The sequence below is a fragment of the Chiloscyllium plagiosum genome, unplaced genomic scaffold (genome assembly GCF_037043375.1).
Source record: "Chiloscyllium plagiosum isolate Xiang-an unplaced genomic scaffold, Cpla_swu_hap1 HiC_scaffold_43, whole genome shotgun sequence".
NCBI lineage: Eukaryota > Metazoa > Chordata > Chondrichthyes > Orectolobiformes > Hemiscylliidae > Chiloscyllium > Chiloscyllium plagiosum.
In genome coordinates, this window is record NW_028270181.1 from 8189771 (window position 1) to 8214493 (window position 24723).

The 24723-nt window shown below is 48.4% G+C and overlaps 1 protein-coding gene and 1 pseudogene across 2 annotated transcripts in view; one reads left to right on the forward strand and one right to left on the reverse strand.

The window, feature by feature from the left end:
* Nucleotides 1-24248, forward strand: part of mcu (mitochondrial calcium uniporter) — a 159346-nt gene extending 135098 nt beyond the window's left edge. The window contains exons 3-8 of one of the 2 annotated variants that reach the window (XM_043679129.2): nucleotides 7730-7900; nucleotides 10956-11060; nucleotides 16762-16922; nucleotides 19075-19278; nucleotides 20535-20651; nucleotides 23602-24248. In XM_043679129.2, coding sequence (XP_043535064.2) covers nucleotides 7730-7900; nucleotides 10956-11060; nucleotides 16762-16922; nucleotides 19075-19278; nucleotides 20535-20651; nucleotides 23602-23679 — 836 coding nt within the window. In that variant the 3' untranslated portion in view covers nucleotides 23680-24248. The remainder of the gene's footprint in view (nucleotides 1-7729; nucleotides 7901-10955; nucleotides 11061-16761; nucleotides 16923-19074; nucleotides 19279-20534; nucleotides 20652-23601) is intronic. The other variant, XM_043679131.2, reaches the window with a different exon arrangement.
* LOC148137432 (uncharacterized) lies at nucleotides 2023-2889 on the reverse strand (annotated as a pseudogene).
* Nucleotides 24249-24723: the final 475 nt, after the last annotated feature.

Here is a 24723-nt window from a genome sequence, read left to right on the forward strand (position 1 = left end):
TAAAGTACAGGAGTAAGGGATGCGGAAGCTAGAGAAAGAGGGATACATGTTTCTCGGAGAGTCCTAGGGCTGGTGGATGTTGGAGGGGTGTGGAGGCCCAAGGCCTACAACGGGTTGATTGTGATCCCTGTCCTGTTCGGCTCAGTCAGGCCTGCATTTGTTCCCCCCCAAGTCATTTAATCCCACGCTGTTCCCATCAGACACTGACGCTCCTGAGTGAGTTCTGGCTTGGGTTGTGTCCGTGGGGACAGGATGAGGCCATTCAGCCCCTCCAGTCTGACTCTTTATCATTCTGCCACCAAGCTTGTCCTCTTGAGTCCTTCCCATAATCTCTCCTTGGAACTTGGGGACACTCAGTGAGCCCTTTGATCATGATTTGACAGCTCTCCTCCTTGTACCTTTAACCACTGAAGGCACTGTTCAGACTGTTACTTGGGGAAGTCGCTCCGTTGCAGCCTAAAGAAATTTCCTGTCTGCCCAAGGTCTTGACTGAATTATTCCAATATTTCACTTGCTGTTGCTGTCAGGGATCTGTCTGAACTGAGAACTCAGTGGAACAATGATTAATGTACTTCAGCACCAGCCTTTGTGACTCTTCTGATTTGTACCTGGTCCGAGAGTCAGGCAATTGATGACTTCCCTAATTTATCGCAGACTATTTTCCTGGTAGCTTCCCATCACTCCCCTCCTCTCCTGCAGCGTACTCACAGGGACCCATGTATTGTAGAATCACAGGCCTGTACTCTTTTTCTGTTTATATAGAAATCTGAAAGGAGCATATTCCTCTGAGTGAGAAGCATGGAATTAGACAGTACAGAAGGACGCCATTTGTCCCACTGTGTCTGTACCAGTTCCTGAAAGAGTTATTCAACTACTCCATTCTCCGGCCCTACCTCTGTAGCTCCCTCAATTCATTACATTTATGGAAGATTATGGAATCAAGGTCTAGGCCGAGTACTGAAGGAGCGCTGCTCTGTCACTGTTTTGGATGAGATGCTAAATGATGCCATCTTTCCCCACAGATCGGCCAAAAAGACCCCTGGGCTCACTTTTTGGAAACAGCAGGGGATGTTCTCTCAGGCCTCCTGTCAGATGTTTCTCCAACAACCACTTGGCATGAATCAGCTGTTGCTAGCGAGTTTTGAGAAGATTTGTAGCTCAGGTTGAGGTTCTGGATGTAGGTTTGCACGCTGAGCTGGACGATTTTTTTTTTCAGACATTTCATCACCATGAAGCACTGGTGGTGTAGCCCACTTGCGGTTTGTATTTGGGTTTCCTTGGGTTGGTGATGTAAGTTCCTGTGGTGACGTCATTTCCCATTCTTTTTCTCGGGGGTGGTAAATGGGATCCAAGTCAATATTTTTGTTGATATAGTTCCGGTTGGAATGCCATGCTTCTAGGAATTCTCGTGCGTGTCTCTGTTTGGCTTGTCCTAGGATGGATGTATTGTCCCTGTCAAAGTGGTGTCCTTCCTCACCCGCATGTAAGGATACTAGTGAGAGAAGGTAGTGTCTTTTTGTGGCTAGTTGATGTTCATGTATCCTAGTGGCTAGTTTTCTGCCTGTTTGTTATAGTTCTTGCAAGGTATTTTGTAAATCATTAGTTTTGCTTGTTGCCTGTGTAGGGTCTTTCAAGTTCATTAGCTGCTGTTTTAGTGTGTTGGTGGGTTTGTGGGCTACCATGATGCCAAAAGGTCTGAGTAGTCTGGCAGTCATTTCCAAGATGTCTTTGATATAGGGGAGAGTGGCTAGGGTTTCTGGGCGTGTTTTGTCAGCTTGTTTGGGTTTGTTGCTCAGAAATCGGCGGACTGTGTTCATTGGGTACCCGTTCTTTTTGAATACATGGTATAGGTGATTTTCCTCTGCTCTGCAAAGATTAGATTAGATTACTTACAGATTAGATTAGATTAGATTACTTACAGTGTGGAAACAGGCCCTTCGGCCTAACCAGTCTACACCGACCCGCCGAAGTACAACCCACCCATTCCCCTACATTTACCCCACTACCTAACACTACGGGCAATTTAGCATGGCCAATTCACCTAACCTGCACGTTTTTGGTCTGTGGGAGGAAACCGGAGCACCTGGAGGAAACCCACGCAGACACGCGGAGAATGTGCAAACTCCACACAGACAGTCGCCTGAGTCGGGAATTGAACCCGGGTCTCTGGCGCTGTGAGACAGCAGTGCTAACCACTGTGCCACCGTGCCGCCCAGAAAGTTCCTCTGTGCTGCAGTGTGTGTGTTGCCTCATTGAAGTAATGTTCTGATGCAGCTTGTTTTGTGGATGTTGGGATGAATTGTTTCTGTGGTTCAGTATTTGGTCCGTATTTGTTGTTTTCCTGTAGACGCTGGTTTGAAGTTCCCCATTGGCTGTTTGCTCTGCCATGACATCTAGGAATGGCAGTTTGTTGTTGTTTTTCCTCCTCGTTAGTGAATTTTCTGCCAATAAGGGTATTATTCATGGTCTTGATGGTTTCCTGTAATTTGTTTTGTTTAGTGATGGCAAAGTTGTCATCCACATAACAGACCCAAAGTTTAGGTTGGATGGTTAGCAGAGCTATTTGTTCAAGTCTCTGCATTACTGCCTCTAATAAGAACCCTGATATCGGAGATCCCATGGGTGTTCCGTTGGTTTGTCTGTAGGTTTTGTTGTTGAGGGTGAAGTGGGTAGTAAGGCATAGGTCCACTAGCTTGATGACATTGTCCTTGCTGATGAAGTTAGTGGTGTTTGGTGTATGTGCCTTTGGTTCTTTTAATAGTGTAGTCAGTGTTTTCTTGGCCAGGATGATGTTGATGGATATAAACAGGGTTGTTATGTCAAAGGAGACCAAATAGCCACAGAAAGACATGACCCTCTCTCACTAGTATCTTACATATGGATGAGGAAGCTGAAAATGTGTTGCTGGAAAAGCGCAGCAGGTCAGGCTACATATGGATGAGGAAGGACACCACTTCAACTGGGACAACACATCCATCCTAGGACAAGCCAAACAGAGACACACACAAGAATTCCTCGAAGCATCGCACTCCAACCAGAACTCTCACTGACTTCAACAAACACACTGACTTGGATCCCATTTACTACCCCCTGAGAAAAAGAACAGGAAATGACATCACCAACTCAAGGCAACCCAAACAAACAAATATAAAGTGGGCTACACCACCCGTGCTTCATCCAGAGGCTCACTGAAGATGTTACCTAGTGTGGTGACGAAACGTCTGATAACGAACCTTCCAGCTCAGTGAGCAAACTTACATTCAGAATCAGCTGTTGCTTTTCACGTTACTGTCTGTGAGATCTTGCTGTGCGTAAGATGGCTGCTGCATGTCCAACATTGGAACAGGGGCCAACATCAAATGCCCTTAAAGTGGCTGCAATCGACTTTGTGGGTGTCTCTGCGGTCATAAAAGGTTGTTTATAAGGGCAGGTCATACACTCCTTTTCCTGCCTCTAACCCACCTCCCATGGCATTGCACTCATTGTGAGAGAGTGCATAATGTCTTTACTCAGAGAGTAGTAGAGTAGTAAGGGTATGGAATGCTTTGCCTGAAACGGTAGTAGATTTGCCAAGTTTAAGTGCACTTAAGTCGTCATTGGACAGGCAAATGGACGTACATGGAATAGTGTAGGTGGGATGGGCTTCAGATTAGTATGACAGGGCGGCGCAAGATCGAGGGCCGAAGGGCCTGTACTGCGCTGTAATGTTCTATGTTCTATAACCTTCAGCAATGGAGTTCACATGAAGGGTAAAGTGCTCAGTAGAGTTTGTAGATAATTGGACCAAGGTGAGCAGGTATGTTCAGGCAGCATGGTGGCTCAGTGGTTAGCAATGCTGCCTCACAGACAGTCACCCGAAGTTGGAATCAAATCCGGATCCCTGGCGCTATGTGGAGTTTGCACATTCTCGCCGTGTCTGCGCGGGTTTCCTCCAGGTGCTCCGGTTTCCTCCCACAGTCCAAAGATGTGCAGGTTGGATGGATTGACCATGGGAAATTGTCCATTGCGTCCAGGGACATGCAGGCTAGGTGGGTTAGCTATTGGAAGTGCAAGGTTATAGGGATAAGGTTGGGTCTGGGTCTGGGTGGGGTGCTCTTCAGAGAGTCAGGGTGGATTTGATGGGCTGAATAGCCTCTTTCTGCACTGAAGGGATTCTATATTTGGTCCCCACTTGAACAGCATCCATTCTGTCCTTTCCTTTGATAAATGCGTGATGAATTTGGGTGCACCAAAATAATGGAAACTGGAGCAACAACTTCTCTTGTCACTGTCCTGCCAATGGTAGTTTCAGCTCCTCTACTGGTGGGAGGGTTCAATTACAGACAGGTATTTTACAGATGCACTTGCTCCTCAAAACAGTCTCTCAGGCGGGTGAGATAGTCCTGAAGAAGGGCTTGTGCCCGAAACGTCGATTCTCCTGTTCCCTGGATGCTGCCTGACCTGCTGCGCTTTTCCAGCAACACATTTCCAGCTCTGATCTCCAGCATCTGCAGACCTCACTTTCTCCCCGGGTGAGATATTAATGTCCAGTTGCTTCTAAAATCTGAATCCCAGGCTGATATTGATGCTTGAAATTAGGATTGTCCTTTTGTCAGAATTCAAAACCAAATGATTCTGCCAATCTTTCCAAATCTGAAAATGTCAATGCACTGTGGGGATTGAGGATATATTGTCAGCTTCAGCAAAATAATAGATTTCAACTTGAGTTTGTTCAAATTTACTGTTCAGGAATTTGACCAGCATTGTTTCAATTTCTCCTGGTTCTTGCAACTGACCTGTTTTTGCTCTGTTTTAGGTTTTAGTGAACCCAGAGTTTTGGAAACAGTCTTTTCTCTCCTCCAGTCACTCAATGAAGCAAAGGTTCCATCCCTGAACACCATATCATGCTATACTCACCTTAATGCAATGGCTGCTGGTGGGAAACATGCCTACACTCTCCTCCAGCTCCCACAACCCTCTGAGACCGTTGCTGTCCTGCAGTCTGAGATTTGCAAATCCCTTGCTTCCATCACATTGCCATCAGTGGCTGTGCCTTCAGTTCCCTGAGCCCCAGCTCAAGATCTCCCTTGGTTAAACCTCTCCACTTCACCCTCCTGCTTTAACCTACCTCTCTGGCCAAGTGGTTGGCCATCAGGTGTCTCCTCCTTGACTCGCTTGTCCCATGGTGCTCCTGTGAGGCACCCTGAATGGTTTGAACCATGTTGAAGGTGCTATATAAATGCACATAATTGTGAGGAGGAATGAGGTGTGCTGTCAATCCCAGGGTTCTCTCCCATCTGTTGACCAAGTCTACATTGAGGAGGAGTAGACAGACGTTAGTCATTTTACTGCTTCAGCTGATGAGATTCACTGCCAAGTTCAGGGACCCAGAAATCTATCAATCCCGCTTGACCAGACAGCATGAAGTGCTCCTTAAGTTTATAGCCCTGCTCATATCTCAACTTATTTAATCACAGTATCTGGCATTTATTACAAACATTGTTGTAATATTTATGTCAAACTAGACCTGGTTTCTGTCAACAGCTGGTGAAGTGTTTCTCTGGCAGAAAGCTACTGTGGAACCTGAAACAACTCTGAGCCCTTTTGTTTGAACCACTCATGGGCTGTGACATCGCTGGTTGGGCCAGCATTTCTTACCTGTCCCTAATTTCCTTGGAGAAGGTGGGGGTGAGCTGCCTTCTTGAACCGCTGCAGTCCATGTGCTGTACGTATACTCTTAGGGAGGGAGATCCAGACTTCAAGAAGGGAATGGCAGTATATTTCCAAGTCCGGATGGTGAATGGCTCAGAGGAGTACAGTTGGTGGTGTTCCCATATACCTGCTGACCTTGTCTTTCTAGATGGTAGAGCTTGTGAGTTTAGAAGATGCTATTGGACAAGCTTGAGTGAATTTCAGCAGTGCATCTTGTAGATGGTACACACTGTTGCTACTGAGCGTTGGTGGTGGAGGGAGTGATTGTTTGTGGACGTGGTGCCATTCAAGCGAGGGCTGCTTTGTCCTGGATGGTGTCAAGCTTCTTGAGTGTTGTTGGAGCTGCCCCCATCCAGGCAAGTGAGGGGTGTTTCATCACACTTGGGCTGGCCTTGGGGAGTCAGGAGGTGAGTTACTCGTTGTAGAATTCCCATCCTCTGACCTGTTTCTGTAACAATGAACATTGTACCAAACTGAACCATTTTAACAGAAAATGATCAAAAAAGCTTTTGGGGTGTCAGCTTTTATGTCAGTAAGTGTGGAATACAAGGCTCGGGGGTCTGAATGGCCAGCAGCTGTTAAAATGATGCTGTTCTTCCCCTGTTGCTTTCAAGTCGGACTCCAGCCTTTCAATAGAACCTGCGATAGTCTGAAATAAATCATTGCAGCAGGTTTGTGATGGGCGTTTGAGGTCAAAAACATACGGTCAGATCCCACAAGCATCAAAGAGATAGTTGCGATCGAGGAGCTGAATGGCCTGCTCCAATTACTTCTGCTCTTTTGAGGTCTCAACAACAAAATCTTGCATTGATATAGCACACCTGATGTCCTGTAGTTGAGGGATGAGCAAAAGCTTGGCCCAGGACCTGGATTTTCAGGAGATTTTGAGGGAGATGAAAGGGTTTAATGAGGGAATTGTTGAGCACATCTGCCAATTGCTGAAGCTTTTAAAATCTGGGATGTACAAAGGTCCAGGATTTAGGGAACAAAAAGAGATTTTTAAAATCCATTACATGGGATTTGGGCATCACTGGCTAGGTCAGCATTTATTACCAACTAGGTGATAGTGAGGACTGCAGATGCTGGTGATCAGAGTCGAGAGTGTGGTGCTGGAAAAGCACAGCAGGTCAGATAGCATCCAAGGAGCAGGAGAATCGAGGTTTCGGGCAAGAGTCCTTCCTGATGAATGCCAATGTTCCTGCTTCTCGAATGCTGCCTGACCTGCTGTGCTTTTTCAGCACCACACACTCGACATTTATTACCAACTGTAAAGAGTTAACTCCCCAGAGGACAGTTAATAGTCAACCACATTGCTGTGGGCTTGGAGTCAAATGTAGGCCAGTCAAGGTAAGGACATTAGTGATGGCTTTTCCCTGACAATTGACACATAGTCCAAGTTTAGAATTCTAGATTGTTATTTGAATTCAAACTCCACCATCTGCCATGGGCAGGATTTGAACCCAGGTCCCCAGATCAATACCAAGATTTCTGGATTAATAGTCTAGCTGTAATACCACTAGGCCATTATCTGCCCGTATTAAGAGGAGCTCTGGTAATGAACAGCATGGTGACTCAGTGGTTAGCACTGCTGCCCCATGGTACCAGGGACCCAGGTTCGATTCCACTCTCAGGTGACTCTGTGTGCAGTTTGTACCTTCTCCCCGTGCCTGCATGTCCTCTGGGTGCTCTGGTTTCCTCCCACAGTCCATAGATGTACAGATTAGAGTGGATTGGCCATGCTAAATTGTCCCATAGTCCCCAGGAATGTGCAGGTTAGGATGGATTGGCCATGGGAAATGCATAGGGTAGGGGGGTTGATCCTGGGTGGGATACACTTTGGAGGGTCGGTGCAGACACAGTGGGCCGAATGGCCTGCTTCCACACTGTAGGGATTCTATGAAGGAGATTATACAGACATCAAGGAGGGATCAGTGAGATCATTGAAGTTAAATTGTGTCTTTGTACAATCTCGCCCTGACTAACTGAATTCTCACCTATGGTCTTCTCACTCTCTCCCCCTCTCTATCTCTGTGCACAGATGTAAGTGTTGTTTACCAGAATGGTTTACCCGTCCTCTCCGTGACCCTGCCATCTCGGCGAGAGCGTTGCCAGTTCACACTTCGGCCCATCTCCGACTCCGTGGGCGTTTTCCTAAAGCAACTGCAAGCAGAGGATAAGGGCATTGACCGAGTGGCTATCTACACTCCAGGTATTCCATCCGGATTGGCACTCTGCTTTAATACAGTGGCGGAGACTGTTGTGGAGTAACGTGTTCTTGCACCTTTGCTCATGTCAGGTTTGAACTCGAAACTTCCTTCACACTGTTTTCAAAGTCTAATCCTTAAAAACAAAGAAAGCAGGAGTAGGCCATTCGTCCCTTCAAATCTGCTCAGCCATTCAATATGATCATGGCTGATCATCGAACTCAGTACCTGTTCCCACTTTCTCCCCATACCCATTGATCCCTTAAGCCCTGAGAACTCTGTCTAACACCTTCTCCTTGAAAAAATGCAACATTTTGGCCTCAACTGCCTGTTGTGGCAGAGATTTCCACAGGGTAAAAACAATGACTGCAGATGCTGGAAACCAGATTCTGGATTCACCACTCTAATCCAGAAAGTGATTTCCACAGGCTCACCACTCTACAGGTGAAAAAATTTCTCCAAATCTCAGTCCGAAACAGCAAATGGCCTACCCCTCTCTCCTTAGGCTATTGCCCCGGTTTTGGGACTCCTCCAGGCATCGGGAACACCTTTCCTCTGATTACCTTTACCCAAGGTTGAATCTAAATTTCAAGATTAAGCATTAAAGGTTGCAAGGATAAATTAGTTCCATAGTGAAGGCAACATCTAGTTGATAGTTTGCAGTTTTCTGGAATAGGCGTCGGGATTAAACTCCAACGTTCTCAAAGATTTAGGTTCCTTTTGTTACTACTTAGCATTTCTTGTGGCCCTCAAGGTCACAAGACCATGGGGTGGCAAGGTGGCTCAGTGGTTAGCACTGCTGCCTCACAGTGCCAGAGACCTGGGTTCAATTCCCGCCTCAGGTGACTATCTGTGTGGAGTTTGCACACTCTCCCCGTGTCTGTGTGGGTTTCCTCCGGGTGCTCCGGTTTCCTCCCACAGACCAAAGATGTGCAGGCCAGGTGAATTGGCCATGCTAAATTGTCCATGGTATTAGGTATATTAGTCAGAGGTTAATATAGGGTAGGGGAATGGGTCTGGTTGGGATACTCTTTGGATGGTCGGGCTGAAGGCCCTGTTCTACTCTGTAGGAATTCTAATTCTAATAGGTCATTTCCTTCTCTCAAGCACATTAGTGAGCCAAATAGGTTTCCTCAACAATTGACCATGGTCACCATTAGGCCAGAATTTAATTCCACCTCGTTTTTATTGAATTGAGATTTCACCACCTGTCCCAAGGTGGGATTTAAATCCATGTTTCCAGTTTGTTAATTATTCTGGGACTCTGGCTTATTAATCCAGTGACTTTACCACCACACCACCGCCCCCACATGGTGTTTCCGTGTGACTGCTGCCCTCAGTTTTGTTTGTGAAGGAGGTAACATTGAATGGGAAACTGGGACTAAATGCTAGAAAAACAATTCCTAAAAGAAAATTAACATGGCAGACAAGGCCACAAAACAGTTAGGATTTTTTGTTTTGAAGCAAGCAGCGTGCGGTCAACTCCCTTGTTCAGTCTTCAATGCGTAGTAAGGTCACTGATGTTGATTTTTCCATTTGATACATAACCACGAAAATGTCATCCCCTGAGGATTCTGCTGAAAACCAGCCAGATTCTCAGTGTCAGCCTTCCGAAAGGTGAGATCTGTAGCTCCTCCTCATGAAGTTACTATCGGGTAGCACAGCCAAATACTGCACGTTTCCGTCATTGAACATAGTGGGAAGAGACTGAGTGTTGCCCCATGAGCCAGCTCTACCATTCACTCACTCAGCATCCCCCCTCCCCCCGTATCCCTCACTTCCCTCTCTGTCTCAGCCTGGAATATACTGGGAGAGAGTGAGGATTGCAGAGGCTGGAGAGCTGAGTTGAGTGTGTGGTGCTGTAAAAGCACAGCAGGTCAGGTGGCATCCGAGGAGCAGGAGAGTCGATGTTTCAGGCATAAGCCCTTCATCAGGATCCAGCTGTTCCTCGGATGCTGCCTGACCTGCTGTGCTTTTCCAGTGCCCCACACTTGACCCCCATGGGTCACAATCCTGCATCTCCGTCGCTGAGCACAGTGAGGATTTGTACAAGACTGCCTCACCCCCACCTTCTCGAGGGCACAGTCAGTAAATGTACGCCGAACAGGTGAAACCCACATCCCACCAGGGAATCAAAGAAAAACCATTTACAACCCTCCTAGGGGAGAGAATCCCAACACTATCGTCACTGAGTGAGAGGACTTTCTCCTCGTCTCAGTCCGAAACGATTAAGCGCTTAATCCCGAGACACTGTCCTCATGTTCCCAACACAGTGGAATCAATCTGAGTTTTCCCTGTCACGTCTGTTCAGAGTCTTGTATGTTTCAATCAGACCGCCTTTCACTCTTTGAGACTCCAAGGGTGATAAAGCCCAAATTATTGAGCGGGGTTAACTCTCACATCTCAACGCTGCTGTAGCTGCACGGGCAGTGGGTGGTTAGGCACCTGTGGGTGGAGTATGTTTTTTTTTTTGTAGCAGTTTAACTATTTATTGTCAATTTATATATAGCTGTGCTTTAGATCCTTCATGTGTACATGAATTCTGTGCCTGATAGCATTAGCAGGCAGGTCACTGCTGAACGTGGCACGCACCATGCCACTGTGTCCACAATCGCAGGTCACTTTACCCTAGTAACATCAGTCCTGTTATAACGCAGGATGTTGGTGAGGCCTCTCCTGGGATACTGATCAGGTTGCCCCGCTTTGGAAGGTTGTTATATAATTGGAGAGGGCGTGGAAAAGATTTATCAGGGAATGGAAAGTTTGAGTCATAGGGAGAGGTTGGATAGGCTGGGAGTTATTTCACTAGAGTGTAGGAGGTTGATGTTTATAAAACTTCATCGAGGTTTGTAAGGTCATCAGGGGCATAGATAAGGTGAATAGCAAAGGTCTTTTCCCTAGGGTGGAGGTGTTCAAAACTAGGGTCTACTCCTGTTCTTGTGTCTCATGGAGAGGTGGGTGTTGCAGATGGAAGGAATGATGCTGCTGGGTCCTCCTGTCTGTTCTTGTTGTGTTGCCGTGATACCTGACTGGCCCTGGCTCTGTCGGTCCTCCCTCTAGATGGAGTTCGAATAGCTGCATCCACAGGAATTGACATCCTGCTTCTTTCTGACTTCAACTTGGTGATAAATGATGTGACACACCATGTACAGCCACCAAAGCAAGGTAAGGTCTTTGATTCCAATACACCCAGCAGCTGAATGCCCGATCCCCCTCGAGCTCTTCCTGCAGAGTTCCTTCCTGCTCCATGTAATTCATGTCCTCAGATGCAGTCTCTCTCTCTCTCATTCCTCCCCCACATCTGATCGCCCTGCTGCTCTGAACCCACCCCCTGTGATTTCCACCCCCCCTCTGATAACCCTCCCAATCGCACCCAGCTCTGATCCCACCCCCCTCTGACTCCCCCTCCTGATTTTTTTCACCCCACTCTCTGATTCCCCTCTCTCTGATTCCCTCCCCGACTGCCACCCCCCCCAATCACCCCGTTCGCCCCGATTCCCTCCCCCTCTAATTTGCCAAACTCTTTCCCCCAATCTCTCTCCCTCCAATCTCTCTCTCTTCTCCCTCCAATCTCTCTCTCTTCCCCCCCAATCTCTCTCTTCCCCCCCCAATCTCTCTCTTCCCCCCCCAATCTCTCTCTTCCCCCCCAATCTCTCTCTTCCCCCCCAATCTCTCTCTTCCCCCCCAATCTCTCTCTTCCCCCCCCAATCTCTCTCTTCCCCCCCCAATCTCTCTCTTCCCCCCCCAATCTCTCTCTTCCCCCCCCAATCTCTCTCTTCCCCCCCCAATCTCTCTCTTCCCCCCCCAATCTCTCTCTTCCCCCCCCAATCTCTCTCTTCCCCCCCCAATCTCTCTCTTCCCCCCCCAATCTCTCTCTTCCCCCCCCAATCTCTCTCTTCCCCCCCCAATCTCTCTCTTCCCCCCCCAATCTCTCTCTTCCCCCCCAATCTCTCTCTTCCCCCCCAATCTCTCTCTTCCCCCCCCAATCTCTCTCTTCCCCCCCCAATCTCTCTCTTCCCCCCCCAATCTCTCTCTTCCCCCCAATCTCTCTCTTCCCCCCCAATCTCTCTCTTCCCCCCCCAATCTCTCTCTCCCCCCCCCAATCTCTCTCTCCCCCCCCCAATCTCTCTCTTCCCCCCCAATCTCTCTCTTCCCCCCCCAATCTCTCTCTTCCCCCCCAATCTCTCTCTTCCCCCCCAATCTCTCTCTTCCCCCCCCAATCTCTCTCTTCCCCCCCCAATCTCTCTCTTCCCCCCCAATCTCTCTCTTCCCCCCCAATCTCTCTCTTCCCCCCCCAATCTCTCTCTTCCCCCCCAATCTCTCTCTTCCCCCCCCATCTCTCTCTTCCCCCCCAATCTCTCTCTTCCCCCCCAATCTCTCTCTTCCCCCCCAATCTCTCTCTTCCCCCCCAATCTCTCTCTTCCCCCCCCAATCTCTCTCTCTCCCCAATCCCTCTCTCTCCCCAATCCCTCTCTCTCCCCAATCCCTCTCTCTCCCCAAATCTCTCTCTTCCCCCAATCCCTCTCTTCCCCAATCCCTCTCTCCCCCCAATCCCTCTCTCCCCCCCAATCCCTCTCTCCCCCCCAATCCCTCTCTCCCCCCCAATCCCTCTCTCCCCCCCAATCTCTCTCTCCCCCCCAATCTCTCTCTCCCCCCCAATCTCTCTCTCCCCCCCAATCTCTCTCTCCCCCCCAATCTCTCTCTCTCCCCCCAATCTCTCTCTCTCCCCCCCAATCTCTCTCCCCCTAATCTCTCTCTCTCTCTCTCTCTCTCTTCCCCCAATCTTTCGCCCCCACCCCAATTTCTCTCCCCCCCCAATTTCTCTCCCCCCCCAATTTCTCTCTCCCCCCCCAATTTCTCTCCCCCCCCCCCAATTTCTCTCCCCCCCCCCCCAATTTCTCTCCCCCCCCAATTTCTCTTCCCCCCCCAATTTCTCCCCCCCCAATTTCTCTCCCCCCAAACTCTCTCTCTCCCCAATCTCTCTCTCTCCCCAATCTCTCTCTCTCCCCAATCTCTCTCTCTTCCCCCCCAATCTCTCTCTTCCCCCCAATCTCTCTCTTCCCCCCCCAATCTCTCTCTTCCCCCCCAATCTCTCTCTTCCCCCCCAATCTCTCTCTCTCCCCAATCTCTCTCTCCCCAATCTCTCTCTTCCCCCCCCAATCTCTCTCTTCCCCCCCCAATCTCTCTCTTCCCCCCCAATCTCTCTCTTCCCCCCCAATCTCTCTCTTCCCCCCCAATCTCTCTCTTCCCCCCCAATCTCTCTCTTCCCCCCCATCTCTCTCTTCCCCCCCAATCTCTCTCTTCCCCCCCAATCTCTCTCTCTCCCCAATCTCTCTCTCCCCAATCTCTCTCTTCCCCCCCCAATCTCTCTCTTCCCCCCCCAATCTCTCTCTTCCCCCCCAATCTCTCTCTTCCCCCCCAATCTCTCTCTTCCCCCCCAATCTCTCTCTTCCCCCCCAATCTCTCTCTTCCCCCCCAATCTCTCTCTCTCCCCAATCTCTCTCTCCCCAATCTCTCTCTTCCCCCCCCAATCTCTCTCTTCCCCCCCCAATCTCTCTCTTCCCCCCCAATCTCTCTCTTCCCCCCCAATCTCTCTCTTCCCCCCCAATCTCTCTCTTCCCCCCCAATCTCTCTCTTCCCCCCCAATCTCTCTCTTCCCCCCCAATCTCTCTCTTCCCCCCCAATCTCTCTCTCTCCCCAATCTCTCTCTCTCCCCAATCTCTCTCTCTCCCCAATCTCTCTCTCCCCAATCTCTCTCTTCCCCCCCCAATCTCTCTCTCTCTCGCCCCCCCCGTCTCTCTCTCGCCCCCCCCGTCTCTCTCTCGCGCCCCCCCCCGTCTCTCTCTCGCCCCCCCCCCCCGTCTCTCTCTCGCCCCCCCCCCCGTCTCTCTCTCGCCCCCCCCCCGTCTCTCTCTCGCCCCCCCCCCGTCTCTCTCTCGCCCCCCCCCCCGTCTCTCTTTCGCCCCCCCGTCTCTCTCTCGCCCCCCCGTCTCTCTCTCGCCCCCCCCGTCTCTCTCTCGCCCCCCTCCCCGTCTCTCTCTCGCGCCCCCCCCGGTCTGTCTCTCGCCCCCCCCGTCTCTCTCTCGCCCCCCTCCCCGTCTCTCTCTCGCCCCCTCGTCTCTCTCTCTCTCTCCCCACCCCCATGTCTCGCTCTCTCGCCCCCCAGTCTCTCTCTCTCTCTCTCTCCACCCCCACACCTCAGTTTCTCTCTCCCCTCTCCACCCTCCTCACAATCTATCCCAGATTCACCCCTCTGATCCCAACCCTCCCTGTCTAATACCCTCTCTCTCTCTCGTGCGCACTCACTCTCTCTCTGCCTGGCCTTTTTCTCTTTCTGCTTTCACTCCCTCTCAGTCTGACGGAATATTTGCTGAACAGCCTGAGGGTACACAATCTGGGGTGATGCCCCTGTGTCTGAACTGCGATGCTCCAAATCAGACATCTCAGGGTGAGCTGATTGTAAATGGACCTAATGATGTGGGAACTGGATGACAGTGACTGTTTGGCATGCTGTAACTTAGATTCTGTTGCTGGCTAATGGAAATTTGTTCTAATTAATGATGATAGATGCTTGTTACGTGACACCATTGTACTGCTGCTTTCTTTTCCACAAAGGCAAAATAAACAAATTAGACCCTTATCAAAAACAGAAGTAACATTTGCAGAAATGATTGAATCAAACAGAAAACACTTGTATTTATATAGTGTGACATTGTGTCTGTCAAAACAATTTAAATCGCCTTGAATCTCATTACTGGGAAGTGCAGTGACCACCCCACAGACAGACAGGTGACTAGCTACATCAAGCGACATCACAATCCATACACACTGCACACAATCCTTCCATTAGTGTTTAGCTGGTGGTATGTACGCAAAACGTATCAGGCCATTCGGCCCTTGCAGCTGTTCATGCTCCACACAGATGTCCTCGCATCTCCTGTGTGTTTACATAGCTTCTCTCGGTGAGCTCAGTTGGCTGGAAGGCTGGTTTGCGATACAATATGATGCCACCAGCAGGTCAACTCTTGCACCGACCGAGGTTACCATGGCGATCCCATCTCCTCAATCTGTCCCCTCGCCTGAGGAGTAACAACCCTTAGGTTACACCACCATCAGACATCTCTCTCTCTCTCTCTCTCTCTCTCATGAGAGCGTATCCCGCTGATCCTCTGGGATTATGGCAATTTCCCCTGGTTTTGTTTTTAAATCTATTGTTCAGTATTAAACAATGTGTCTCAGGTTCCTGCTGCACCTTCCCAAAATAGGGTCTCTTAAAGTTGCAGGATGATACTGTGAGTATCATTTCAGTTAATTTTCAACTTTCCAAGAATCCTCACCATAACTTGGGAACAAATCCCAGATGTTCAGCTTAAGGAAGTACCAGACCTTGTGGTTATGAATGAGAATTAATGTTTAACAAATTCATGCAGTGTTTAAAAATAATCTCTTGAATACTTTTGTTTCTTTGATTTTTTTTTTAAAAGTGGCTAAGTGTGGAGATAAGGCTGAGAGTTGAGAATCATTTATGTTTGAGAAGCACAGCAGGTTAGACAGCATCCGAGGAGCAGGAGAATTGACATTTCGGGCAAAAGCCCTTCATCAAGAATGAGGCTGGGGAGATGAATGGGAGGGGGTGGGGATGGGGGGGGGGGGGGGGGGCGGGAAGGTAACTCAGAGTGTGCATTCCTGGCTACCTTAGCCCCATACCCACCCCCCCCCCCTCCCATTTATCTCTCCACCCCCGATGCTCCCAGCCTCATTCCTGATGAAGGGCTCTTGGCCGAAACGTTGATTCTCCTGCTCCTGAGATGCTGCCTGACCTGCTGTACTTTTCCAGCACCACACTCTTGACTCTGATCTCCAGCATTTGCAGTTCTCACTTTCTCCCAGTCATTTAGTTTTGCTGTGTTCACTTTCTGATTGGCTGACCAAAGGAAATATGGCTGCCTTAGACAGCCATTGGTGCTAGGACGTTCATCTATTCTGGCTAACGTCCAATCGGAGTTGACCATCCTAGCTTGTTGCGTTGCCCCTGTCCCACTGATACCTATTTAAAATAAGTAAAATCCTACAGATGCTGGAAATCCAAAATTAAAGGTTATTTTGGAAAAAGCTTATTATATCACAGAATGTTTGCAGCGAGAGAAACCGAGCTAACCTTTTGAGTTGATGACCTTCCAAACTGATGCTGGGAGCTTGACGGATCAGAGCTTCACTGGTTTGTGTCAAAGATGTGCATTGACTTGTAATTTCGTTTATCGTCTCCGGAGAGCAGCTTTGGATGAACGAGATTGCATGTGAACCAGTTCAGCGCTTAACTCGACAATTGTGCTGGGTCTGAAGCTTTAAAATGTTGCTCTACTGTCCTCTAGTGGTGGGCAAAATGAGGGGGTCATCTGAAAATACACTCTGTGCCTCCCTTGACTACCGTCCCTGAAACCTTGTGCCCTTTCCTCATCATCGTGTGGGTGAATACTGGACACCAAGGCACCATTCATTCATGTTGTTGTTCTCTCTGGGATCTTGCAGTCCAGAAAAATGTGTACATACATGTAATCATTAACTCACCTCTCAATGCATACAAACAAGGGCATCGAAGTGCAATATATAGTTGTCTTGTTACAAATCCTCTCCCTTTATTTTGGCTGTCTCTCGGAATGCATATATCTCTTCCCAGTTGACTGTGATCAGCCTGAGAGTTGATCCTCACAACCAGAAACCTGCTGGAGGGATTGCAAGTTGGGGGGAGCATACGGAGGAAGGTATAAGAGAGTCAGGGGCACAGTCCACACAGTCTCCTGAAAACTCCCTCCTGTAGCCGCATGCCAACTGCGTAAACGTTCGTTTTACCTTTGATTTTTGGCAGAGAGCCTGAGTCACGAAGACGCGGCGACAATGAATGACGTTAAGATCCTTGTCCAGCAACTCTTCACCACCTTGAACATCGAGCAACACCAACTGCACAAGGAGCGGGAACTCCAGAAACGAGTGGAGGAGCTGCACGCTCAGATTGAACCTCTTGAGAAAGTAGGTGGCACTCTTTGTATTAATTTCATGGGATGTGGGTGTCACTGGCTGGGCCAATGTTTATTGCCCGTCCCTAACTGCCCTGAGGGAGGCTGAGAGTCAGCCACATTGCTGTGGGTCTGGATTCACATGTAGGCCAGACCAGGTAAGGATGGCAGATTTCCTTCCCTAAAGGCCGTGTGTGAACCCAATGGTTTATTCCAACAATCCACAGTGGTTACGTGGTCACCACTAGTAATTTTTTTTTTGACTTTTATTGAACTCACATTTAACTACTCACCGCAGTGGGATTTGAACCCGCACGCCCCGAACTTTAGCCTGAGGTTCTGTATTTCCAGTCCAATGATATTGCCAACAGGCTACTGCCTCGGCCGATCCTGAGGTAGAATTCTCGGTTGGGAAGCTGGGTCATGGGATCCTGGTTGGTAAGGATGCAGCCTAACCATTACATTTATTTGATTGGTTAAGAAAAATCTCACCGTCTTCATTTTTGTGCAGATTAATCTTCCACATGCACATTCTGTCTTGAAAAGCTAATTCACCCCTGTGTAAGAAATAGGAGCAGGCCATAGCAGTTGCTTCAGCCTGCCCCAGTATTCAGCAAGATCATCTCCCTTAATTCCACCTTCCTGTACAATCCCTATATCCCTGAATTCCCTTTTATATCAAAAAGAATGTCCACCTCAATCCTGAATGTACTCAACGACTTAGCATCCAGGTAGAGAATTCTAGAGGAAAAAAAAATCAAAAGAATTGCAGATGCTGTGAATCAGAAACAAAAACAGAAATTGCTGGAAAATCTCAGCAGGTCTGGCAGCATCTGTGGAGAGAAATTAGAGTTAACGTTTCGGGTCTGGTGACCCTTCCTCATAACTGCCGGTTCTGAAGAAGGGTCACCGGACCCGAAACGTTAACTCTGATTTCTCTCCACAGATGCTGCCAGAACTTCTGTGTTTGTTAGACGATTCTAGAGATTTGATTGTAAAAGCTCTCCCCCTGACTCTTATATGCCCCTTATTTAAGATGATAACACCATGGCGTAGATTTCCCTCACAAAGACTATCACCCTTCCACTTTCTGTCCTGTTCAGCTTCTTAAGAAATAGATGCTTTTCAATTAAATCCTTTCTTGCTTTTCGAAAAGGCTGAGGTTTCTCAGTCTCTCCTTCCAGTCAATCCCCTTCTTCCAATCTGGTTGGCCTCTCTTACACTCTCTTTCGAAACTAAGTATGATTTTCCTGGTTTAAGGAGACCAACCCTGTATTCCAAGCTCAGGTGTAGCCCTGCCTGTGTAATTTTGTGTAAAATTAATTCATTGGATGTGGGCTTCGCTGGCTAAGCCAGCATTTTTGCCCATCCCTAATTGCCCAGAGGGTAGTTAAGAGTCATAAGACATAGGAGTGGAAGTAAGGCCATTTGGCCCATTTAATCATGGCTGATGGGCATTTCAACTCCACTTACCCACACTCTCCCCGTATCCCTTAATTCCTTGTGAGATCAAGAATTTATCAATCTCTGTCTTGAAGACATTTAACGTCCCGGCCTCCACTGTGCTCTGTGGCAATGAATTCCACAGGCCCACCACTCTCTGCCTGAAGAAATATCTCCTCATTTCCGTTCTAAATTGACCCCCTCTAATTCTAAGGCTGTGCCCATGGGCCCTATTCTCCCTGCCTAATGGAAACCAATTCCCAGCGTCCACCCTTTCTACGCATTATCTTATTATCAACCAGATTACTGAGAGTCTGGAGTCACATGTAGGCCAGACCATGTGAAGACAGCAGATTTCCTTCCCTAAGGATGGGTTTTTCCAATAATTGACAATGTTTTCAGGCTAATCATTAGACTCTGAATTCCAGGCTTGAATTGAATTCAGATTCCATCATCTGCCACAGCAGGATTTAACCCCAGATCCCCTGGACGTTACCTGGGTCTCTGGATTAATAGTCTAGTGATGGTACCACTACACTGATTGTAGTAAGACTTCATTTACTCTTGTATTCCAATCCCTTTGTGCTAAAAGTAATCAGGTATTTTACCTTTCTGACCTCTTGTTAACCAGAATATTCTGGGGTTTTGTTTTTTTTTTGTATACTTTTCCTTTTGGAGCTCATGATTTGTCACTGAAGGCGGTCTGTTTGTATTTCCTGCAGATCAAGTCGGAATTAGCCAGGAAAGCAGAGAAGAGGTCGAGCTGGGTACTGTGGGGGGGTATGGCTTTCATGGCGACGCAGTTCGGAATCCTCGCCCGGCTCACTTGGTGGGAATATTCCTGGGATATAATGGAGCCGGTCACCTATTTCATCACGTACGGCAGTGCAATGGCTATGTATGCCTATTTTGTAATCACACGGCAGGTAGGTATTTGGACCTTGAGGTCACTCTCCCATGCCCAGCATGGTTTTAAGATGCCTTTGTCCTGTTGAAGGTCATAGTCTGATAATTTTGCTTTCCAGGGATTGACGAACTCTGTGGGTTAATTTATTTAAATCAGTAAAACATCTTTCAGGATGGGAAGCAAGCAACAAAAAGTGGCTGATCCTTGCAAAGCCACAGCCAGTAAATTGTCAGGCAGAATCACAACATTGTGTGTACACAGCACATTGTTCCCTTCAAGGGGCACTCCCTTAAAGGTGAGGTACTCCCACAATACCTTTTGATTTTACATTTGAAAGCAAATGAATAAATCATTAAATCCCGAAAGTGTGGGAGCAGGCCGTTCGGCCCATCGAGTCCACACTGACCCTCCGAAGAGCGTCACACCCAGACCCATCCCCTCCCCTGAACCTATACCTCTGCATTTCTCATGGCTAACCCACCTAGCCTGCACATCCCTGAACACTATGGGCAATTTAGCCTGGCTAATCCACCCTAATGTGGACATCTTCAGATTTGTGGGAGGAAACCCATGTAGACACAGGGAGAATGTGCAAACTCCACACAGACAGTCACCCGATGCGGGAATCGAACCCCGGTCCCTGGCGCTTTGAGGCAGCAGTGCTAACCACTGAGCCACTGTCTTGCCCTTCCCTCCATTTCCTTCTGAAACATAGCATGGAATTTTGCAGCAGTCACAGGCCATTCAGCCCAACTGATTGGTGTTTGTGTGGAATATGAGCCTCACCCCACCCTACTTCGTCTCCCACTATAAGAGGGACTTCTGTTGGAAGCACATGGAGACGTTAATTTTTGAGTGGACATGGACGCCACCTTTCCTTGCATTTATTTGTGCAGCTGTGACTATCGTGTCCAATCCTTCCCTCCTGAGTGAGATCAGAACAAAAAGGAGATGGTTCTTTCCTGCATTTCAGTTTTGAACTGAATAGTGTCTTTCTTGCCGCATCACAGCAAAGCAGTGTGTACTGCTTCAGTTGGTGGCCACTCTGTCCCTCTGACAGCAGTTCTAGCCCCGCTCCAGTGTTACGGCTCAGTTAAACCAACATTGAGCACCTACTGTCAGGGCAGGGCTGAGAGAGTGCTGCACTGCCGCAGGAGCTGCCCTACAAATGGACCATTAAACTCCAAGTAGCCATTTCTTCCCCAGTTGCTGACTGTTGCCATGGTGACGATGTTGTCTGTGCTCTGCCTGACACTCTGTCTGTTCCATCCCCAGGAATACATTTACCCTGATGCCAAAGACAGGCAATACCTGCACTTCTTTCACAGAGGAGCCCAGAAGACGCAATTTGATGTCGAAAAATACAACCAGCTCAAGGATGCAATCGCTCAGGTAAACTAGCGCAGCTGGATTGCTGCGAAAACTCAGGGTAGCTGGTCATCTCCAGGGCTGGGAGCAGCTTCCTGTTTGACTGCAGGACTCCAGGGATAGGTCAGACCGACGCAAACATAGGAATGTGGAGCTGACACAGAGAACCTGTCGCTGTGAGCTACAGTGACCGTACTTCATTGGGCTGCCCGGAGGTTGCGAAAGGCACTATGTAAATGCAAGCCTCGCCTCTCCCTTGTCAGTTGCGTGTCAAAGCCTTCAGCAAGGAACACGGACCTGAGAAGTGGGGACTCCGACACCACCCCAAATAAAAGTGGGCTTTGATTTCATTTCCACAAGCTGCTGGCGCTGACCACCATTACCAACAACAACTTGCGTTTCTGTGGCAACCTTTTCACAGTGATGCTTTCTGAGCCAGCAGATGATCAAAAAGATTTTGACCTTGGGCCTCGTCAGCAAGGAGTAAAGCCTTGGGGTCAGCAGTGTGGTTTTAAGCAGTGAGTTAATTCCAGACCTGACGGCCTTTGTGTCCAAAGGTACAGCCATGCAGTGTGGAGAGACTTCAAGCTGACCGTGGACAGGACATTGGTGAGACCTCTTCTGGAATACTGTGTCCAGTTCTGGTTGCCCAGTTATAGGAAGGATATTATTAAGCTGAAGAGAGTTCAGAAGAGATTTACCAGGATGCTGCTGAGTATAGAAAATTTGAGTTATCAAGAAAGGCTGGGACTTTTTTCACTGGAGCTTGGGAGGTTGAGAGGTGACCTTACAGAGGTTTGTGAAATCATGAGAGGTATAGATAGTAATTGCTGGTTGTCTTTTCAAGACTAGGGGATGTTTTTAAAGTGAGAGGAGAAAGATTTAAAAAAGACATGAGAGGATAGTTTGAGTGTGGAAAGAACTTCCTGAGGAAGTGGTGGATGTGTGCACAGTTACAACATTTAAAAGACACTTGGATAAGTACATGAATAGGAAAGATTTGGAGAGATATAGGCCAGGAGCAAGCAGGTGGGCCTAGTTTAATTTGGGATTATATTCAGCATGGACTGGTTGGACCGAAAGGTCTGTTTCTGTGCTGTATAACTCTATAATAAGAGACCAGGCTTCGAGGACCCTGATGTTGTGGAGTTGGAGAGTAGAGATGTGAGGGGATTTGCAGCAGACAATGAATTTCCAATTGAGGCACTGTCACAGCAGCAGTCCACGAAGGTCATAAAGCGCAGGAGAGATGGGGCCTTGAGTGGGTCAGGGTGTGGGTGGTTTCTGGTGAATTCACGATGGAAGAAGCCTGCCTGGGATGGGGAGTTGTTGGAGTAGTCCAGTTCAGAGACAAAATTGGGTTGAGATTCTCAGCAGCAGATAAGCTGATGCCAGGGAGGGTGGAGGATAGAGCCATGGTGATGTTGCAGGGGTGTAATAGGGGGTTGTTGAAGGTCAAAAGCTCCTGTCTGGGTCAGCTGTCAAAACAAGGCAGCAAAAACAGAAATGGCTGGAGAAACTCTCAGCAGGTCTGGCAGCATCCAGGGTACAGACAGGAGACTGTGTGGTAGTGAGCGTGAAGTCAGGGTGGTTTGTTCTCTCCCTGGTGCTACGGTCAGGGACATCTCAAAAGATTGCAACGTCTTGTCAAAGGGGAGAGTGAGAAGTGGAAAATTGTTGTACACGTTGGTAAGAATGACATAATTAGGGAAAGGGTTGATGTTTTGCAGAGGGAAGCAGAGTTAATGTTTCAAGCCCGACATGACACTTCTTCAGAACTGAAAGTAGCTCGGAAAGTATGTTTGGTGCAGACAGGAGTGGGAAAGAGAGTGGATTTTTGTTTTCATTCATGGGATGAGGGAATCACTGACGAGGTGTGGCACTTATTGTCAAGATTGGAGTGGTGCTGGAAAAACACAGCAGGTCAGGCAGCATCCGAGGAGCAGGGAAATCGACAATTCGGGCAAAAGCCCTTCATCGTTTTCTTGCTCCTCAGATGCTGCCTGACCTGCTGTGTTTTTCCAACGCCACTCTAATCTAGACTCTAATCTCCAGCATCTGCAGTACCCACTTTTGCCTATGACATTTCTTGCCCATCCCTAATTGCCCAGAGGGCAGTTCAGAATCAACCAAATTTCTGTGGGTCTGGAATCATATGTAGGCCAGATGTGTTTCCTTCCTTAAAGGACATTAGTGAATCAGATGAGTTTTTCCAAACCATTGACAATGGATTCAAGGTCATCACTAGACCCTTAAATCCAGATTTTGTTTCTTTTTATTGAATTCAAATTCCATCATCTGCCATGATGGGATTCAAACCCGGGTCTCTGGATTAAAAGGTCCATCGATAATACCACGAGGTCATCACCTCCCTCCAGGATAGGTTGAGATGGAGCAACAAGGACAGGAATGGTCAGGCTCAGTCCGAGGATGGTCACCCTAGGGTCGGGTGGTCAATGGGTAGGGAATGGAGTTTGTGACGTGGACTGATTACTGCCTCCGATCTGTCCAATGGTTAACTAAGGAGATTCTGCCCGAGCAATAATGTGGAGGAGGCAGGTACAATCGGAGACATTCAAACGGGCATCGGATGATTCTTTGAGTAGAACCAATGTGCAAGAGTAAGGGGGAGAAGGCGGGACATTGGCACTACGTTAGGATGCTCAGAGTTAGTGCAGATGTGATGGGCTGAATGGCCTCCTCCTGGACTTTTGTGCCTCTGTGATTCTACTCCTCTGGGATTTGACACTGGATGTCAGGTGAACACTCGCACACCAGTGAAGGGGGAGAGGGCCAGAGCCTGGATGCTTACCGTTGTAGTTTTGGGACATCCTGGGATTGTAAACGGTGTCACTTTCCATAGGACTCTGTAGGATTCCCTTCAATGATGAGGCGGTCTTGGTCTTGCGGGAATGCCTTAGTCCTGGGAAATTTGGGACCTCCACACTAACGCTGGATCGTTTCTGCGTTTCAGGCCGAGTTGGACTTGAAACGTCTTCGGGATCCACTCCAGCTCCATCTTCCCATCCAGCCTGTCAGCAGCCAGGAGTGAGGAATAGGTGCAGAACGACTCCCCGTCCAACACCCTTCCCAAGCCCCTCTCCTACCCTTCCCTGTGCTCCCTCGCCCTCAACCAATTCCCCAACACTTCCACTCCCAGCCACCTGAGCAGCGGAAAACCTGGTGAAGCTGAGGCCAGGAGCACCCTTACTCATTTAAACCAAACGCCCGTACGTTCCGAAGATCGAGCGAGAGGGTTTTGAATCCACGGTGAGGTCTCAGGTGCCCTGCAGACGTCGATAACACGGACAATGTGGGCGCCGACTTCCTTTGTGACCACGCGTGGACAGATAGGGGATGCACGTTTCCTCTGTGGGATTTTTTTAAAAAGAAAAGATCATTTCCGTGCATTATTTTACAGTTTTATCTTGTTTTGTGTGCAGATTTTACAAACTATGGATTCATCCAACATTGCTGCAGTCCTTTAGAAATCTATAAATTATATTAACAGAGAAAAATTGCATACAATTAAGTAAAAGGGCATCATTTGTGAAATAAATTGTACAAAAAAGCACTGTAATTCTGACAATAAATGACTTCCACGACTGTTTTGGAGCTAGACTGGCTGTTGCACTTGGTTGCTGATGTTGGATGTTTACTCCTGGTCTCCATGGTCTGGGGTTCTCAGTTGGTACAGGAGGCTGAGGATATCTGGGTGTTAGAGTGGGTTTCCTGTCAGGTCTCCTCCTCAGAGGAGGAGGGTACTGTGACATTTGCTGCTATGTCCCCTTGAGATCTTCTGACAAACAGGGCAGGGCACCCAACCGTCCATCTATTCACTGACCATTCCCAGCGAGGTGAAGGGTCTGATAATCCCGGTCCGGGGCCACTAGAACTATCACCTGGGGTTTGATTATCACGTTTAACTTTACAACTTCCAATCATTCTCTTCTCATCAGTGCCCTCAACAAATTGTGTCTCAGTCTGTGGATGTTTAGTGTTGACAAAACCTCTCGAAGCTCACCACCCATCTTTGGAGTTACCTACACAACTGCTAACTCATCACGGCTTGAGATGCTAACTTGTCCTTCCTCTC